This window comes from Telopea speciosissima, chromosome 1 (assembly GCF_018873765.1).
Source record: "Telopea speciosissima isolate NSW1024214 ecotype Mountain lineage chromosome 1, Tspe_v1, whole genome shotgun sequence".
NCBI lineage: Eukaryota > Viridiplantae > Streptophyta > Magnoliopsida > Proteales > Proteaceae > Telopea > Telopea speciosissima.
In genome coordinates this window covers 83,002,437-83,015,566 of record NC_057916.1, presented here as the reverse complement: position 1 = coordinate 83,015,566, position 13,130 = coordinate 83,002,437, and the positions used below count along the sequence as shown (strand labels likewise).

The 13,130-nt window shown below is 39.0% G+C and overlaps 1 protein-coding gene across 1 annotated transcript; it reads left to right on the top strand.

Moving 5' to 3' along the window:
• The first annotated feature begins 6,238 nt into the window (after nucleotides 1–6,238).
• LOC122672787 (BTB/POZ domain-containing protein At1g63850-like) lies at nucleotides 6,239–8,697 on the top strand. The gene is made up of 2 exons (XM_043870283.1): nucleotides 6,239–7,474; nucleotides 7,559–8,697. The coding sequence occupies exons 1-2, from the start codon at nucleotides 6,374–6,376 to the stop codon at nucleotides 8,498–8,500; spliced, it is 2,043 nt and encodes a 680-aa protein (XP_043726218.1). The 5' UTR covers nucleotides 6,239–6,373; the 3' UTR covers nucleotides 8,501–8,697.
• The last annotated feature ends 4,433 nt before the right edge of the window (nucleotides 8,698–13,130 follow it).

Sequence of the window (13,130 nt, the reverse complement as noted above, 5' to 3'; positions counted from 1 at the left end):
TTTGACCTAAGATGAGGCATGTTGGATCTTGCTACCAGGCCCACTATATATACCATTCAACAAATTCACATACTCATGGTTTAGAGGTAGAGGTACAGAGGGACACCAATGGGGTGCAAGTGTAGCAATACTATGTCTAGTATAATCAGGGTTAGAAAAATTGGATCGAATCGGCCCAACTGGAATGAACCTATCCTATATAAAAACTAGGGTTTAGGGGAATTTTTGCCGATTTCCACCGATTCTGACTCATTCCAATTCAATTCGAGTCCCAATTCCTGTCATCCTGTGTTTTTAAACCCTGGGTACAAGAGAGAGAAAATGTGTTTTCTTAACATGGTGACAATACCGTGTTTTGACCGATATGGGATCAGTGGAATGGTATATATTAAGGCCAAATGGTCCCAAAAAGGATTTGGTAATCAAAATCAAGGGCAAAACCGTTCGATTCTGCCTAATGCAGCTGAACCATATCGGCTCAGCTTGGCCGAGACCGATTTCAATTATCTTCCGCTTCCAATACCTTGATTTAAAACCTTGCTCGGCGGCACAAGAGATTTAAGAGGTAATGTGAGCCCTCAATGGCGTCTTGGATTTTAGAAAGCCCACAAGCAAAAGCCCAAAATTTTAGGAGCATTTTCTTCTTTATTGCAGACTAGAGGTTGCTGTATGGACTTTAGACCTTGAATCAACCCAACAATTCATGCGGCAATATTGTTTCATGGGCTCTGGGCCTGAATCCACCCAAGTATTTTGCTGGACCTCCATTTCCCAAAAACATACTGCTTCCCATATAAGTGTCGGCACTAAAACTGCCCAAACATGTTTCTCTCTCTCTCTCTCTCTCTCTCTCTCTCTCTCTCTTTCGGAGGAATTTAGCTCGTCTCCAGGGAGCCTAGCACGCCCAGGGTGTTGCCAGCTGTTGGGCTGTGCCGCATACATCCCTAGGCGTGTGCCCAGATGTGTGCAGCACAGCTCAACCGCTGGATGCCCCATGGCAGCACCCTGGGCACTGGGCTCCCTGGAGACAATCCTGATTCCTCTCAGAGAGGGGAGAGTTGAAAATTATAATGGTTGTACCCCAGTGTGGCAATAATTTCATTACATTAGAGATCCAATCAAATCAAATGGCAGGAAAAGGAATCCATGTAATTGCATTGGGTTGGGTGGCTCAATATAGGGAAAAATATATTTCTAGACTTTTTTTTTTTTTGGGACAGGTTTTTGTACATGATCGTGTATGATACACGGTTGTGCTTTCAACCATTAGATGAGCATGACCGTGTACAATACATGGCTTCTCATCCCCATCCAATGGTTGATAGTACGATCGTGCACCATACACGACCATGTACAAAACTTGTTACCTTTTTTTTATAATTTTTATACCCATTGTGAAGAGAGAATCTCTCCTTTTACCAAAAAAATGAAGTGAAGAGAGAATCTCTTAAGGCATGTCCAACTTCGCACAATAAGAGATAAAGAGAATAACAACACCCAGTGGCCAGATCCTCTTTCACCCAAAAATAACCTAAGTAGCACAATATTGGGATAATATTTTCACCTGACCAATTCCACGAACTATGAACATTTTTTTTTTACCCATTTCACAAATTTTAAAAATACTCAAAAGTTTTTTACCCCTTCTATAGTTCATGGACTTGATCATATGCAAACATAATCCCTAGGGATGCAGTTTGGCCCAGTGAGTGTGACCCCGCCTGTTTTTTTGGTTTTTTGTTTTGGTTATTGCTTTAAGGGAAGGGAAAGGACTAAGAGAATGCAATCACTTTTAATCACACTCGAAATTTAAGAAAAGAAGAAGAGAATGAGAGTTTATGGATAAGAGGAAGAGATGATGAATATTTTCAAAGTTGATTATTAAACAATACAAGAGAATAACTTACTTAGCACAAACTAACGCTTCACAATTAAGAAGTCATGAGTTAAATTCTCCTCAAGGCCTACCTATAAAAAAAAGAATCAAAATGATGGTTATTATTGGGTAACAAAATGGTCTAATGATAAAACAAGACTAAGCCCAGCCCATAGTTCGTAAGTTTGCATATTAATTGTCATACCCGACTTTTACCGTATTTATGAGGTAGTTTAATTCCGTACGCGACTCTTAAGAATAGTTGTGTTAAGTGCCGTATTGATGAATATTTATGTGTTTCTTTATATTTTTCATGTATTAGCATTTATTCAATATGCTGTTTCTTTGGTTTTGATTTGTAGATGTATGTTAAGTCTCTACACACAGATACGTGGGATCAACACTATATAATGTTTTTCTAAAGTTTCTAAATCCCTAATTCCAAAACCCTCAACCCATCTCTTATTCTGTTGTTTGCTCTTTGCAAGAAAACCAGAAAACACTTTTCATTGGCAGCATTATCTCCCTCTATTTTGGTTCCAATAGATTTTTTCCGACTTTCCCGGTGAGTGTTCCTCTAACTATCCCTATTCTATCAAAATAAGTAGAGTAATAAATAGTGTTATTCTTCTTTTCCTTCTATTTTTCTGTCGATGCTGTTTTTTTTTTTATTTTTTTATGAACTAATGGTGCTTCTTCTTTTTCTACTTGTGTATGTTGTTGTTTTTTCTTTTTCTTCTTTGTATGATGTTTTTTTGGATGATGACATTGAAGTTGTTGCTTCTTCTACTTCTCTCTTTTTTGTTTTTGTTTTTTTAAATGATGTGTTTGGTATGCATTCTATGTTGATTTAGCATTCTCGAACGATAAAATCAACTATTTTTATCGTTTGAGAATGCAAAATCAACTCGAAATGCATTCCAAAAATGCATACTAAACGCTACCTAAGATTAATCAACTTACTTTGTTTACCTGTTACATGACAATAATTGTACCATTGGAAGAAGGACAATACGTTAAGGTTTTAAATATTGCATTTTCTATTGAGAAAGTGTTGACTGATGTAGGAAAGAAAGTTGAGTTGGACACCTTGGAACAAAGTTAGCTATTCAACACAGATAAAATAAGTGCAGCTGAGATGAGAATGTTGAGGGGGATGAGCGGCAAAACTATAAAAAATAAAATAAGATATGCACATATTTGAGATGACTTAGGAGTGACTCTAATAAATGATGAGTGAGAGTCATTTGAAGTGGTTTGAGGATGTACAACAAAAGCCATTGAATGCATAAGGAGTTATATGGTGCAAATTAGAAGAAAGAAAAGAACAATTTGGTAGGCAGAAAAATCACCTTGGGAATAATAGTGAAAATAGTTATCGACGTTTTTGCATTAACAATTAGAAAGAAAATTCTCTATTTGCGGAGAGTATGACATCCCACCCAGACACAGAGGAAGGTGAAATAATCGTTCCACCCCCATGATGTCAATGCACACTCTCATTGGTTCCCGCATACGTGCAAGGGCTACACTCCCCCATAGAGAACACTAACCCTAACAACAAACTTCATTAAATTCTTTTTAAGAAATGGAATTGGACTATGGTCATATCTATTAGAGAGATTTCTGAAAAGCAAGGGAAATATTTTGAGTATCTAGGGCCCCTTAATTTTGGAAGTTCAGTGAAGGATAAGTTGGATGAGATGTAAACTTCTCTCTTCCATAAAAGACACTGGATTCGAAATAAATTACACCCTAATGCTTTCACATGGGTATGCTGCTGGGTAAACTTAAGTTGTTAGAGATCCTTTTTTTACTTGTAATAGTTATGTTCTTCTTCCTCCATGTTCCAATGATATAAGTATTACAGAACATCATCTTCCATGTGCTATTGATATTTATCATAACTGATGTTGGGGGCTTGGGGATAAGAAGTTAAATTGACCTGGATATCTATTTATAACATTTTCTTCAATTGATCCAACCAAATTATCTATTTTCGAATCGAATAAGTAATCGGGTAAAATTATATATATATTTAAATATTTCAATCAATGTGAATAATAAATTATATTTGTTTTTAATGTTTCAAAAAAAATTTAGTGGATTATGATTGTAACAAATGATTTTTTAAAATTTTTTTTTGGGGGGGGGGGGGGGGGGAGAGGAATTGGTTTGGTTTCAATTTTGAAAATGTGTTTCTATTCTTGGTTTGGTTTGATTTTGATTTTTGTATCTCGAATTGAATCAAATAATGAAAACCAAATCGATTGACACCCTTAAATTAGTGGATTGATTTGGTATACGAAATCAGAATATTCTTTTGATGAATAGTATTAGAAGAGTAGGCACTAGAGAATTGGGATTCTATTGATGATTCAGCCATGTTTAGCGATGACCTGAATGGAATGAATAATTGAAATAACCAGTGCCAAAGATTTAAATTTGGAATCAAGATCTAATCGCTTCGAAAAACCTTAAACTTAGTAGTTCCTCAAATCTGAAAACCCAGCAATTCGATCCTAGAAACATAAGAATTTACCGTTTTGAAATGTCCAAAATGGGGATCGATCAGCGTAGATTTTGATCAAAAAGAATAGAAAATATAAAAAATTGCCATCACACATCGGAAAGTTGCAGAATAGGGTTCGTTAACAGCTTTAATAATGCGAGTTAGGAGGCTGTGATTGTCTTGTTTAGTGGAGGGCCAAAGATATGCTGTAAAGTTGGATCGATCTCCAAGCAATATTTATCTCAGAGAAGCTGGATATGCTTCCTTTCTGGTCTGAAAAGAAAATAAATACAAAAAAAGATAGAAAAAGAAACTTAGAACATGGTAGATGGTGTGCCCAGAGGTATAAACAAAGTGAAAGTAGCAATTAAGCATTTGAAACTGAGAATTATAAAAGGAATTTCATAACTTATCTTCCCTAGTCCTCCTTCTCCTCCCTCGCGTGTACCCCCCCAATTAACACTTCTCTTCCAAACGTAAAAGATCACCAACGAAAAAGACAACTCTATATTATGAGAATTGGACTTAATTAATGTTAAGGTTTTGAGTATCTTAGAGGCCTACCACTTTGTAATCTATTATGAATTGGGCTCATCAATTAAAGGTTTTGAGTATCTTGGCCCCTTTTTGTCTTCCATTCTTAATCCAGGGCTTTGGGCCTTTAGCTACACCATCAGTTGAGAGCATATTTTTAGTAAGTATGCGTATAATATATGTATTATATGAGTACATATATGTATATATTAAAGAAACAGTTTTTCACATATTAAACCTTCTATATGGAATGGAAAAAAAAAAAAAACACAGACTTTTGTAGGTATGCGTCTTAAACATGTATAATACACCTATAGACGTATTATACATGCAAAAAGGAATGAAGTAAAACCCTAACATTCCCAACATTGAAAGCTCTAAATCACACAACCTTCATCTTCATCCTTCAAGCCCATAGCCCTAAATGACACATCCTTCAACTCGTTGCAGCATCTTCATCCAAGGCCTTCATTTTCATCCTTCAAGCTCTAAGGGTTGCAACATCAACTTTTCGTCCAAGGCCCAAGCTTGAGTTGCAGCAGCGACATCTCTCTTCTAATAGAAGTCAGACCAACATTGTCAATAAAAGAATGGCAGGGGTGTCAATCGATCGATTTGGTCCAGTTACTCGAAATTAATGGGTTTTTTTTTTATCAGGTTTGATTTGTTTTTATCGGTTTAAATCGTTTCGATTTATATTGTATAAAAAGAAACAGACCAAAATCCACTATTGGCTGAACCATTATATTTTTATTGGTCTGACCGGTTCAGGTTGAAATTTGGCACCCCCCTAAAAGAATCCCAAATGACACAAACACTTTTCAAGTTTAAACTTTAAAGGCAGTTTCAGTGTTTGGCTCTCTGCATGTGGAGCCGGGTCTCATTTAGATTTTTTTTCTTTCTTTTTTGGACCTGGTTTTGCATATCTAGTTTTCTATTTGAGACTACCAAACATTGGCCCAGATCTTTCTGTTCTTCTTTCCTTCTTCCGCAGTGCCAGAGAATTATACAAATTCGATCATATCAACTGCCTCAGTTCAGTACTATATACCAAGAGTTTTCACTTCGAGCCTCTCTCTCTCTCTCTACACCTATTTTACGTGATAGAGCGCAAATGCAAAGCTGCATTTAACTCCACCTTCACCGTATCCAGCAATTTATGGAATCGATATATCTGGTTCGTTCTCTCCATTAATTCTCTGCTTTAATTTTTTTTGAGTTTTTATTAGCTTGTGTTCTTCAGTTCTTTTGTGTTTTCCATTTCGAGTGAGTGTCGCTCTCCTTCTTTTAATGCTCGTAAGGATCCCAAATTTTTTAATTGGGTTTCTCTCCTTATCCTCTCACTACAAAAACCCAAGTGAAGTGTAGTTAACGGAACTTTCTTTCTTTCTTTCTCTCTCTTCCCCCCCACTCCGTGCGGTGTGGTGAATGGTGAGTGGTGACCTGTGCCGATGCGTGATGCCCTAAAGGACAAGAAACAACGACTCATGGCAGCAGGTGCTCATCTAAAAACCCAGATCCAACCTACCAAATCCAAACGACGCAAGCGTCGCGAAACCACCATCTCCGCCGCCGCCCCCAACTCCCCGGAGCATTCCTCCTCATCCTCCGCCGGAGATCTCCTCCAACTCCGTAAACGTGACCCTCCCACCGTAGTCGCCCCTGACACCTCTTGGTGCTGTTCTGCTTCCAAACATAACCCCTCTTCTTCTGTTCTTCATCCACCCCCAACTCATTGTCAACAACAGCAGCGCCGTACGATTCCCACCATCTCTGCTACTACTCCCACACTTCCTCCTCCAGATCAGCTATTAGCACCGTTTCCTGTGACCATTACCGTTAACTCGTCGTCCTCAACCTCGCAATCGCTGTCGGAGTCATCATCAGCAGCTTTCAAGCTTGGCTTTTCTCCTTGTACTGGTTCTCCGGTTATGATGGATTCCTCCATTGCCTCCGGCGTTTGTGTCAATGGAGGTAGTAATTTCGGTTCTTTCCCTTCCAGTTACAGTAAATTCAATTCCGCCCTCAACGCCGGCCTCTTAAACCCCATGTCGCCTCCTCCGCCACCACTCGATAAGACCCGATCGAGTCCGACGCTCTTTGAAATGATGGCCAACGAGCCCGATTGTCACCCCAGAAACTCCACTCCAGCGATTCATGCCCCTGTGCTTCTCGGGAAACCCCAAATCACTGTTCAGGATAGGCAGATACTACTGCAGCAGCGAGCAGGGGAGATTTTGGGCAGTTGCAGCCCTGGGAACCAGTTTAATGATCCCACCTCCAGCGATATTAAGTTGACGCTGAGCTCCAAGGATGGATTAACCGTCTCCATGAATGTACATCGCCATATCCTTGTCGTCCATAGTAGGTTCTTCGCTGCGAAGCTGTCGGATCGGTGGTCTAAGCAGCAGCGATCACTGCCCCACATTATTGAAATCTCAGATTGCGAAGATATCGAAATCTACATGGAGACATTGGGTTTGATGTACTGTAAGGATGTTCGGAAGAAGCTCATGAAGGAAGACGTCTCCAAAGTTCTCGGCATCTTGAAGGTAAGCTAATAATCTACCACTTCACCAGGGTTTTGGTCGGGGTTTACTTGATCTTGATTTTGTTTTTTGGTTGGATTGTGTCAGGTTTCGGCTGCGATTTTGTTCGATGCTGGAATCGTGTCTTGTTTGGAGTACCTAGAAGCAGCTCCATGGGCGGAAGACGAAGAGGAGAAGGTGGCGTCGCTCTTGTCGCAGCTCCATCTTGAGGGGGCTGGAGCAGGGGAAGTACTGAAAAGAGTGTCAGTGGAAGCGGCGACGGGGGCAAAAGACGGGAACAATAACAACGAAGAGGTGCTTCTAAGGCTCTTGCAGGCAGTTCTGGAAGGCAAAGATGAGAAGGCTAGGAAGGAGATGAAAGGCTTGGTGTCCAAAATGCTTCGAGAGAATTCATCCCAGAACGACCTCAGCAAGGAGTCCCTGTACTCTGCTTCCGATGGATGTCTGCAACTCCTTCGCAAGCATTTCCTCAAGGCAGCGTCATCAGACCTAAATGACGCAGGTCAGATTGCACGGCAAGCCGACAACCTGCACTGGATTCTGGACATCCTGATCGATCGGCAGATTGCGGAGGATTTCTTGAAGACGTGGGCGTCTCAGGGGGATCTGTCAGAGGCGCACCGCAGGGTTCCTGCCGTTCACCGGTACGAGGTGAGTAGGGTCACTGCCAGGTTCTTTGTTGGGATTGGAAAGGGACAGCTGTTGGCTTCAAAGGAGGTGAGATGCTTGTTCTTGCAGACATGGCTGGAACCGTTTTACGAAGATTTCGGTTGGATGAGGAGAGCTTCCAAGGGCCTCGACCGTCACCTGATCGAAGATGGCCTCAGCAACACCATCCTCACCCTGCCTTTGCCCTGGCAACAGGAGATTCTGTTGGCTTGGTTCAATCGATTCCTCAACTCCGGTGAGAATTGCCCCAACATCCAGAGAGGGTTTGAGGTGTGGTGGAGGAGGGCTTTCTGGAAACGAAATGGCGGCCCTGAACGGCCTCCACAAATTCGAATCGCCGCTGCCTCTTCCGACCACTGAAAAGGGATTTAAAAAACGAATACGACCCCAACAGCCTTTCCTTTCTTCTATCACTCTTCACCTTCCATCATTTTTCTGTTTTGAATTCTTCCTAAACTGGGTCTGAAGGTTTTTCCCAGATTTTTTGATTAGGCAGAGCCGCAGAGGGCACACATCCATAACTCGTAGCAAATTCGAATTTGGGAATAATTTTGAAGGAGAATGAAGAAAAATGCATGTAATTCAATGAGCAATACAATTTTTTTGTTTTGGGGTCAAGGTGAATTTGGTTATGAAAAAACTTGATAATGAAACGAATTAATTCGGGTATTGCACAAATTCGAGATATTCCAATTTTAATTCAGAAGTTTTGTAGAACTTCCATTGTTCAGAGGAAACAGTAAGAAGAAAAAACTATTGATTCAACCAGTCTTTATTCTGTGTTATGAAAAAATTTGGAAACAGAACAAAAAGTGTTCTAGCGAACCTCTCTCTCCAATGCACAAAAAGGGTGCTATTCGATGCTTGCGATTTCCCTTTTCCTTCTCTTCGATGACATTCAATCCCTACGTTCCCCTCCCCCTTCATTCTAAAGAATGCATCGGAGTGAGAATGCGATCTAGTGGTCCCTGCGCCAGCATAGGGTCAATGGAAGCATGGAACCAAATAATGTTCTTTGGGCATTGAGCCACGCAACCAAATGATGTTCTTTTTCCTTAAGTTCGTTGAAGAGAGAATTTCTTAAAAACCTCCTTTTTGATGGTCAAATGGAACTCTGGATTCTACCAAAAAATAAATAAAAATTGGAACTCTCGTAATATTAAAGGATATTTTAGACCTTTACCTAGTAAGTTGCATAGTAATTATGAACCTCCATCAATTGAGTAATAAGTTCCTTGACCCACGAAGATACCTATAATTGATTTTTTATCTTTCCTTTATTTCTTATTTTCTTTTCTTATCAAAAAAAAAAAAAAAACAGAACACCTAAGGCTATCTAAGGGAAATAAGCATTTGCTTGTTTGTGATGGAAGTTATTATCCTAAAACAAGGAACTTAGGTAGTGTGACTCACAGTTTGTGTTGGTCTCAATGAAGGACCAGGATCCTCTGTAGTACTGCCGGAGCAGCAGTACACATCCGACGGCACAACAGAGGTCAGGTGGCACACATGGCACACATGGCCTCTGCTGTGTCGTTGGATGTGCACTGCCACCCCGCCGGTACTGCAAAGGATTTTAATTCCTAAATGAATTATGGTACGTGTTGCGGAGCTTGTTACAAGGATTGCAACGAGCATATGCGCAAGGCTAGATACATTTAACAATGTGGAGTTATTTTCTCTATGATGCCTAATTTTGATTATGTAAATATGATCAAACAAGGAAGGAATATGGTAACTTTTGCTTTTTTGGTGAAAATAAATTTATTGAGAGAAACAGAAGAATACATGGATGCCAAGCATATATTGATCGGAAGTAGGTCAAACTGTCGTTCCCATGTCGTTCCCATCATAGACAGAGCCTCGTTGCCAAAGAGTCAAATAAACTGTTTAACTCCCAAGAAACAAAAGAGAAAATACAAGAATCAAAGGAGACTCAAATGAAGAATGTTCTCCTCCAATATGGGCTTGACAATCAAGCGCAAATTAGTGATGACTTCTCTATTGTCATTCTCATCCATAACGTGAGTAAGGTCTTCAGAAATAGTTTCCAATAGAGCTGAACAGATTGCTAATATTGCTTCGCCCACTGTAGCCGCTTGAAAATAAACCGGATCGGATATAGCAAACCCTTGGACAACCTTGATGGTCACAACAAATATACCCAATACCTCTTGGCATTGATCCCGGAGAAGACTTGCATCATAGTTACTTTTGAAGTAATTTTTAAGGCAGTGGCTCCCAGTGAGGCGGCAGGAAGGTGATGGACTGAGATGTTGAAACTGATCTATGGAGATGAGAGATGGTTTTGATGTAATTCGCTTTGTGAGACAAAACTAGAACCAAACCATACCGAATGCACAAAAGGGCATGTCAGTAAAATATGAGGAGAAGTTAATGCATGTTGTTATGTATGTCTCGAATTCTTGGACCCGATGGATCGATCCGGATCCGATGGAGGAGTATTTATGTTCCTTACCCACTTTATTGTAAGTAGAGTGTAAGATTTGGGGTTTTCGTTCTAGGGTTTCTGAGAGAGAACATCAACATCGATTTGGGTGTTCTTGAGAGTTCCATTGTAATCTTTTTCTCCGATTTGTATAGTGAATCATCTTCATCTTTGCCCGTGGATGTAACACACCATACTGGGATGTGAACCACGTTATATCTCTGTGTTCTTTTGCTTTGTTCTTATTTCTTTTCGTGATTTTGTTGGTGTTTGCTATAACACATGTATATATATATATATATCTTTCTTTTCAAATAATTTAAGCTTTTTCTATTACCTAACAACGGAAGACTCTCACCATTTTAAATTGCATTTGGGTTTTTTCTTATAACATATTGTCTTTTTCACATTTGATACTCCCCAATGAAATCAATTGTTTGTATTTACTTATAGGGTAGGTAGACTAAATGATATATATTTCAATTTTGCATATATATATTTACATGGGCTAGATATGTACTCTTTGATTTATAAATTTTGTGATTTTTAATTCCAGCTCTATGCTTTGGGTATTCAGATCAATGATCATGTAAAGTAGAGGACTCGATCATCTTCGATCTCATGGTTGTTCCTCATTTAAAATGTCACAACAATGGACCTTCCTCAAAAATAGTAAAATTTGAAGATTCTTCCCCTTTAATTGTTAAAGAATGTGACTACTGTTATTTGAACATTGGTATGGAATTATAACATAATGTTTTTGTCCTTCCCAACCCCTTCCTCACTTAATTTAGAAAAGTATATTCCTAAATAGATCAATATTTCTTGATTATATCCTATTTTTGATGATCATTCGATGACTCAATGCTAATAAGTTCATGTTCTTCTCTTGATCTTGGACAGTGTGTGATTCCAATTAATAGTTATGGTTTTTTTTTCAAATGCTCCCCTCAAATTGATCAAATGTACAAATGCACCCTTAAAAGTTTACTAATTCCAAAATGCACCCCTAACTTTGTAATAATCTAGTCTAGTCCATTAGCCTGCGAAGTTAGATGTTAGTTTCAGGGAATCTAATGATAAAAATGCCCTTGAGATAAAAACTCACCAAAATTAAAGAATAAAGTAACTTTGTAATAATCTAGTCTATCCATTAAAAGTTAGATGTTAGTTTCAGGAATCTAATGATAAAAATGCCCTTGAGATAAAAACTCACCAAAATTAAAGAATAAAGTGACCAAATTGCCCTTATCTTCCCCAAATCGTTTAGGGTTTGAAACGGAAAATTTCTTCTTAATTGACGCTACAACTATCCATGCTCCAAGATCAAGACACTGCTGCAAGGTCACCGCAGCACTAAAAAACCTTTGTAGCGTCTTAATCTTGTGATGCACAGTATGGGCCTGAGAGCTCGACACATGGAAGTTGCGACATCCAACGATGCCGAGCTCGAGAAGAAAGAAAAAAAAAACTACCTTGCATCTAGATTGCATCGTTGGATGAAGCTTCTTCCACGGGTCAAGCTCTCAGGCCCGCATTGCAGTGCATCGCAAGATGCCTGCATTGCAGAGGATTTTAATCCACGGTTTGTAGTATCCTTCTTTAAAAAGTAAGAGGAAGGCAACCCAATTTTAGAAGGTATCTTAGTCCCTAGAAGATGCCATTTAATTTTTAAATCTTTCTTATTTGAAAAAGGAAAGATATAGACAATCGCATATTTACCCATGTTGCACTCTTTCCTAATGTTTGGGAAGTCTGTCGCCACTCGATCCAACCATTAATAACGTTTAATGTATTTGGGAGTTTGGAATTGGATGTTCTTATTTAGGTATTTATTTCTTTACGAAACCATTAACATACCTTAACCAGCACTGTCAAAATTCTTAAGTTGGTTAGTAGTTTGTAATTAGTACTAATGGACCAAAAGTATATATGTTCATCTAGTGCAAACAGTTTTTTTTTTTCGGCTTTCTTGATTTGAACTAAATCACTCTAAATAGAGAACATATGAAATCAGAATCAGATCATTTCTTCGTTGTTCGATCATAATCGGTACAGTGCGATTCTAAAATTCGGATCCAATTCCATTTTGACACCCTTTCATTGGGATAGGGTATTTCTTTCACACACTACTATGTTTGGGCATAGTAACCATGCGACCAAATAATGTTTTTTTTTCTCATTTTTAAATTATGTGTTTTTAATGCATTTGCATGTTATGTTGTTGTCAGATGATTACACGTGGCTTGTTAGCTTGACAAACACAGACCAATGAGAACGTGCGCAAAGGCATCCAAGGGAAGGATGGAGTACGGGAATGTCCCTTTGTTTTATTTATTATTGTACTGTATAATCTTAAATATATTATGAGCTTAGAGATAGAGTCGACAAAGTCATGACCGCAGGTGTTGACTTGGATACCGATTGGCTAATCGGAAAAGGCCAGTGTGGAGGCGTTTCCGGGAATATCATATTAAGATCAAGGGTAGTTTGGGTAGTAACGATACCATAAATACGTGGCAAAGGGAGCAAAGTATAGGT

Excerpts from the sequence above, each read along its gene's own strand:
- LOC122672787 (XM_043870283.1), top strand. The coding sequence starts at position 6,374 with ATGCGTGATGCCCTAAAGGACAAGAAACAACGACTCATGGCAGCAGGT. Across the intron at positions 7,475-7,558 it reads AAGTTCTCGGCATCTTGAAG|GTTTCGGCTGCGATTTTGTT; the intron begins GTAAGCTAATAA and ends GGATTGTGTCAG.